The sequence below is a fragment of the Lynx canadensis genome, chromosome D2 (genome assembly GCF_007474595.2).
Source record: "Lynx canadensis isolate LIC74 chromosome D2, mLynCan4.pri.v2, whole genome shotgun sequence".
In the NCBI taxonomy this organism is placed as follows: domain Eukaryota; kingdom Metazoa; phylum Chordata; class Mammalia; order Carnivora; family Felidae; genus Lynx; species Lynx canadensis.
The window spans coordinates 11,680,246-11,687,395 of NC_044313.2; the positions used below are offsets into that span (position 1 = coordinate 11,680,246).

At 45.1% G+C, this 7,150-nt stretch overlaps 1 protein-coding gene across 5 annotated transcripts in view; it reads right to left on the reverse strand.

Annotated features, from left to right (window-relative positions):
• The window catches only part of INPP5F (inositol polyphosphate-5-phosphatase F), an 89,260-nt gene extending 82,597 nt beyond the window's left edge, over positions 1-6,663 (reverse strand). For 3 of the 5 annotated variants that reach the window (XM_030334319.1, XM_030334318.1, XM_030334320.1), the window contains exon 1: positions 6,393-6,504. In XM_030334319.1, the coding sequence (XP_030190179.1) occupies positions 6,393-6,489 (97 nt within the window). In that variant the 5' untranslated portion in view covers positions 6,490-6,504. Of the gene's footprint in view, positions 1-6,392 lie in introns of all 5 variants that reach the window. The other 2 variants (XM_030334321.1, XM_030334323.1) reach the window with 2 other exon arrangements.
• Positions 6,664-7,150: the final 487 nt, after the last annotated feature.

The following is a 7,150-nucleotide window of genomic DNA, read 5'->3' on the forward strand; positions in this document are numbered from 1 at the left end:
CACAAGGACCAAAATTAGCAACAAGCGATTTGTGGTTTTTGCATAATGGCCAGTTCAAGAAAAATTAAAATGTCTTCGCATCCCATTTATTTTCATTCAAAGACAGAAGAGATTTATTGAATTCCAGACTTAAAAGTCCAATTCCTCCCTTCATGAATAAAATGACAATGAGAAATTAGCACGTTTTTTGTTGTTTTTGCTGTTGTCAAGACAGGCAGTGTTCTAGTCTTCTGTTCCTATCTTCTCCATTTAATCTTCCCAACAGACCCTTTGCTGCTCAGGGTACCCAGGGTTGACCAGGGACCAGAATCCTTTCAATTCATTCAATATAGTTTTTACAGAAGACCTGCTATGGGCCAGGCGCTAGAGAAATAACTATAAATCTACACCTCCTTTTTTTTTTTTTAATATTTATATTTTGGGAAAGCGCAAGTGGGGGGGGGGCAGAAGAGAGGTGGGGACAGAGGATCTGAAGTGAGTTCTGTGCTGACAGGCTGACAGCCGCGAGCCTGATGTGGGGCTTGAACTCACAAACTGCTAGATCATGACCTGAGCAGAAGTCAGATGTTTGACCGACTGAGCCACCCAGGTGCCTCCAACATGTCCTTCTTCTTTGGGCTGAGTTATTAGCCTGGGAAGTTAGGACAAAGGGGAGTCAAGCTGCTGGGCATCGGGGAGCAGCACCAATGCAACCAAATTTCTCAAAAACCAAGCTGTCTGGGCTCCCTGGTTTCTGGCACCTGAATGCTCTAGCCAAAAAGGCCTTGAGACTGCCTCTCCTGAAACCAGCCTTTGGCAAGTCCTGGCCTCTGCTGGCTAAGGCCTGGTCACAGCCCAAGCATCTGGGAACCAGGGACTCTACAGAGGTTCTTCCTCTCTTTGAAGGTGGCTGCCCCGAAGACGTATTCTCCTCCACTCCCTCTCTGCTCTGCATGCTCTGAAAGGATGCCTGTGAAATTGGATCTAGGACTCCTGACGGGAGACTGGGAAAGGCTTAGGTTGCTCATCACTGGCTGAAATAGTTCCCATCCAGTACATATCGATGTTTCTGCTCAAAGATCTACCCTGTATCTATTCCCTGCCCAAACTGCAGATGTTCTAAGAACCGAAGAGAAACCTGATAAACTGACCCTAACTGGAAAAACAATTAGTCAATTATATAACAATGTTCCCTGTACTACACGAACTAATTCTGCTACAAGGAGTCAGGGCAGGGGTAGGATCAAAGACTGACCAGTAGTCCCAGTTATCAGCCTTTCATTCTACATAGATCCTTTCCCAATGTGCATGCTCTGACATGTGAGGCTCTTTTACTCTCTACATATGCTACCCTATAATGATTATGATAGCGAAAGATACATTTCAGATATTACCATTAAAATATAAATCCTACAACTGTAGTCAAGAAGGTAGAAAGGTTTATAAAATATCTTTGTCAATACTGGGGAAAATTTGGCTTTAGAGTCATATACTGGGTTAGAAGCCTAACTCTCTTACTCTTTGAACTTGGACAAATTCATTCTCTGTGCTTCAGTTTCCTCACCTATGAAATGAGGATAATAATAAACCCTCCTCCTGATGTTTATTGTGGGGATGAAATAAAACAGTACGTGTTAAGGGCTCAGAACACTATCTGATTCGGAAAAATGCTCAATAAATAAAAGCTATTACCATTACTATGATTAATCTCGGTTGACAATGTAGACAACAAAATATGCGACAACAAAATATGCACAAAAACTTCCCACAATCTATAAAACTTGATTGCAAAGGTCATCAGTCACCTTAGAAAAACTAGGTTTTTTTAAGCTAAAGAAGTGGGGGAGTAGAAACAGCGGTCTTTTCTATCTTGCACACATCAATGTTCATAAAAATAAATGTACAATCTAACTGCTAGCTTGTTAGAAATATAAAATACGGGAGAAAAGAGGTTTGGGGTATAAAACTGATAAACTGCTTAAAGGAAACTGAAGACTAAAGACACCAGGAAAAAACCTAGTTATTCAACAAAATGGTTAAAATATTTTTACAACAGATTTAATAATCCAATTTTAAATCAAAATGCCCAATTACATTTTGTCGTGGTAATTTGTGAATTTTTAGTAAACATGGTGTTTAAAAAAGATAAAGTTCAAAAATCTTTTTTCCCCAAGTAAACAGCAAATGACACTAAAAAACTCTAAATAAACTGAATATAGTTTCATAAAATACGATTCCTGAAAAGAGATAAAAGTTCTATGTTATTTCAATTCCAGAGCTACAATTTCTCATTCAAAAAAAGTTAACTTCATATGGCATACTAAAAATAACTTTCATCAAAAAATAACTCGACAAAGAACAGGAACACTTTTAAACGTTTCTGTGAATTCTGAGAGCCACTATCCCCTCCAAAAAAAAATGTTCTCTGGTATTCATTAGAGTATCATAACTATAAATATAGTTTACAGGCTTATGAATGTTATGTATATGACAGATGCTCGCTCTCATCTTTTCATGGTCACTCAGTCTCAGAATAGAATGAACCAATACTCAGCAGGAAATTACATAACACCCGTCATATCAGACAAAGCCACAAGGCTAGTAGCAGCAATGTTTAAGACTAAAGAGATAAGACCTTATCACCCTTCCCCAATAGTAGACTGTTTTATATTCCTTTTTTTAAGTCTTTAAATTATAATCCTTATTCTCAGATAGTAAAACACCACTCTAGGAAGATTAGTGAATATTCACACGGAGCTTTATCATTTTCCCTGGCAGAACATAAGACAATCTCTGGTAGTCATTACCTTGCAAGACAAAAGCATTCACCAAAAAGCAGTTGCTATGTATGAATACAGACTCCTCACTACCCTTAAAAAAGTGGAAACACCAGAAAGATAAAAAAAATAACAGCACTCAAGTGTTTAGCTAGAAGAAAAAACTGAAAAATTTAAGCAATGTTAAGAAAATAGGGAATACTACCACAGGGATTTTAAAAAAAAAAAAAAAAGGTGATACTAAATCAGGTAGACAAATAACACAAGTGGAAATACACCTTTTCTCGTGGTTATTTCCTCACCCTGCTGGACAGAGATTTTCTGCCCCAATGAGAAGATATTCAAAACAGGGCTTAAAATGAATATTAAGCATAACACAACATCCTATTTTTATGGCAATGATATCACTGAGAGAAAACCTGGACTTTAGCTCAACTCAACCAAAAATGCCTTCTTCATCCTAACTACTCTAAAGCCCACATTCCAAGATGAGTAAAGTCCTTGCCTTGGGGAATACGCTGTCCAATAGGAAAGAAGCAAAGTACTACCATGTGATGCAGTATGGGCTATAATCAAAGTGTGTACTAAGTGTATAAAGCACCTAGAAACACAATAAAGGTGACCAGTAATTCTGCCCCAGGGATGTGGGCCTGGGTGAGCACAGCGGGGAGGCGGTATCTGAGCAGGGACTTAACAGAATAAATTAGGCAGGAAAAGGGGCCGACAAACATTCCAGGCCAAGGAAATGGTCGTTTAACTTTAAATATCAATACAGATTCTTTTGATGTCTCTAGGAAAAAGACAAGTCCCATTTCAGGTGGTTCAATAGCCGAAAACAAAAACCACAATGCCCACAGGCTTTTTTTGGTTTTATAATACTGCCCTTTGGAAGAGAAAAAAGGAGTTGGTCAGTAACCCATTCAGTTAAATAGCCAATAGGAAGCAATGAAAGATTTTAAATGCTGTCATTACAAACAATAGCAAAGCTGTCCATAAAAGCAGAGGGAAAAGAGCCAATAAAATGAAGACAATATTAAATGATTCTATAGAAAAAGATCTGAAAAACACTTATCCAATTAAAATACCATTATTAATAGCCATTCTTTAGAAAGGACCTTGAGTACTGGATAGGAAAAACTATTTGGAAAAGTTAAGTGCACGGGATTCTTTATTCACTGGCTACACTTGAACACACCTGAAGATCAAAACAAGCTGTTACTTCAAAAACATAATGGCCTCTTCCTTCCTCTAGATTTTTAGTCTACTTCTGTCTGTGGTCTGCTATATCCTCAGAAGTGATATGAATTTAATTGCACAGACTAGTCATTTTATTCAGGAAAAAAAACTTTTAATTTGCCTTCTGATATGGACTTTGGATATATAAACAGTAATTCAAACCACATGGCTTAATACAAAATCTAGGCCCACATTACCCTGTGAATATTCATTAAAGGCTTACGCCCGTGACTCACTGAGCTTCTTGAGCTCAGAAGTAGGTGTTTCGGTAGCCTTCCACTGAAAGCATACAAGAAGAGTTGACTTACTTCACTTTGAGTAATTTATGCCCAAGCAACCATTAGGATTGGAGAGCCTCTTGTGTACAAGAAACAAACAAACCAAAGAAAAGACAAATAATTCACTTAAAACCCCTCCTATTCTCAAGGCTTCCATGACCTTACTTCCTTGCATGCAATCCCACCAGCTTGGTTCACCTCTGTCAATCTTAGAGGCCAACAGAAAGGAGAGACTAGCCCTAGAAATGGAAACAACCAAGTCCACCCTATTTATATAGGTCTCAATCCACTGCCCAAATTCACAGGTGACCACCTAGAGAGCTGTTTTTTATGAAACACATTAATTCTTGTCCTCCAAGATGTACACTGAACAAACACTGAACAAATTAGTGCTGTTTTAAACATATTTTATGTACAAGGACTCCAAAGCCCAACCCTCATTTTATAGTCCAGGAAATGCGCCACAGAAAAGTGTTCTGCCGGATGAATTGGAGATGATCTCAAGTTCATCCAGTTGTAACAGCCAAGCCCTAAGAATCTAAAGGGTCGGCTGTTAGACAGCCTGGAGAATTTTGCAATCTACCTTTCTTCAAGGGGCATCTGAAGCCTTACTCCAACTGGAGGGGCAGAGGGGTGGGAGGTGTTAGGCAAATGGTCAAATCAGAAAAAAACAGAGAAGAGAATGACTGGAGACTGGTCAAATTTATCCTGTCTACAGCAACTTCTGTCCCAAGATCATCAGGAACCTTATCTGAGTGTGGTAATTTGTCTTTACTCTGAGTAGAGGAAATAAAATGTAATTGCAGGAAAATACAGCCAGAGCCTAGGAAAAAATAATAAGTTCTCCTTCACTGCTCTCACAAATCAACTAGCAGGCCCCCATAAGAAAGCAGTGGAACCTGCCAGAAAGCGTTCTGGCAGGCTCTCTCTGTGAGCCCAGGCAAGTCACTCAAGTTTCTTCTTCTCACCTGAAAAAGAGAATACCACCACCTGCTTTGTAAGGTTGTTGTGGGGAATGGGAATAACCTATTAAGGGAAAAGGTCCGAGGAAACCATGTTGTTATAAACACTAACAGCTGTCATGTGAAAAAGCTCATTTGGACCTTCTATACTTCTCAATTCATACCATGTAATTCTTGTCTACAATACACACAGAATTACAAATAAATTTTAAATGTTCTGGCTATTTCTTTAAAGAGCCCTGTCCTCTCACTTCTCCTAAAATGAAAGCTCTCGGAGGTTCTCAGGAAAAAAATAACTGGGAACCTCAAAGGAGAGGTGCACTGAGATCCCCCCCCTCCCCCGCCCCCCAATAAAGGAAACCGCGTCCTGGACTGTCAGCTCTTTGAGGGCAGGGACTGCTCTATTTAACTCACCACTCTCAACTAACTTTCCTAACACAAACTCATCGCTGCAGACTTAGGCATCTCCTAACAGCTTATAGGACACCCAAATGTGGCCCCACGACACATCCTGTATCACACAATACTGAGTCATACAAAAGTATTAAAAGTTTAACATTACGATGCAGTTCAACCGTAACACTAAAATCAAAGAAAGGGTGCTTTAAATCGGGTGCTTACGAGGTAGGCAGAAGGAAGTCACACCTTTAACAAGAAAGGACCAGAAACACACAGATGTCAACAGGGAGTGAAGCTCCGGCAGGACGTTCCACTGAGCTGGTGCGTCGGTTCTGGTCTGAGATCCGGACGGGATTCGAACCCATAACTTGTCTCAGAGGACGTGCCAGAACCGCTCCAGAGTGGAAGAGGCCTCTAAGGCCAGGCGTACCTCGCCCCAACTTTCCGACCCCGCGACTCAGCTCGGATCCGCTCCCCACCGGCAGCAGAGCGGATCTCGACGCGGAGGCGCGCTCGGAGGGACGAGGGTCGCCGGCCCTTTGTCCCCCGCGGAGGGGAAGGGGCGAGGCAAGCGCTCCCTCCCGCCAGGAAATAATGACAGCTCGTGCGCCTCCCCTCGCGCCCGCCCCGCCCCGCGCGCCTGAGCCGCAGTCGGCGCCCGCCGGGCTGCCCGCGGCTAGGGGCCCGGCCGCGCCCCCTCCTCGCCCCCCACCCCGCCCCGCCGCACCGGGCCCGAGGCCACCCCGCGCCACCAGTCTCACCGGGTCGGAGCTGGAGGCCGCCGTCGCGGCGGCTGCACCACAGCGCGCGCTCGCCCTGCTGCAGGATGTAGTGGTCCTTGGCTTGGAAGAGCTCCATGCCGGCCCCAGGCGCCGAGGGAGGCAGCGGCGGCGGCCGGGCGCGCCCAGGTCTCCGCGGCCCCCGGCCCCGGCGGCGGCGACCCGCGGGGGGCGCGCGGGGCGTACTAGTCGACTGGGGCCGCCAGAACCCACGCCTCGAGGAACGGCGGCTGAGGGAACGCCCCGGCGGCCGGGCCCGCGGGAGAAGAACGCGCACCGGCGGCGGCCGCGGCGGTGGCCTTGGAGGCCTCTCCCTCGGCTCCGCCTCTTTCCCGGCCCCGCCTCTGGCACCTCCCCCGGCTCCAGGCTCCACCCTCTTTTCTGGCTCCTCCCCCCGGCTTTTCCCAGGCTCCGCCTCCTCCCTGTCTCCTGCGCGCGCCTTTTCCCTCTCGGCTCCTCTTCCTGTCCCTTCCGCCGCCCTCTCCTCCAGCTTCTCCGGGGTTTCTTCTCCTGGCTCCTCCCCTCAGGCTCTTCCTTCTCCCTCCTCTCCCCCTCCTTCACCCCTCCGCCCGCTCTTCCCAGGCCCCTCCCCTGGCGGGCCCGCCTTCCCATCTGGGGCGAAAGCGGGCAGAACCCGGGCTTGACCGAGTTAGGGGATGGCTGACCTGCCCTGTGGCCCGTGGAGCAGAAGCTCACTCGTGGGGTTTTTCTTCCCATGCTGGCTCCTCGTGGGGTCTTCC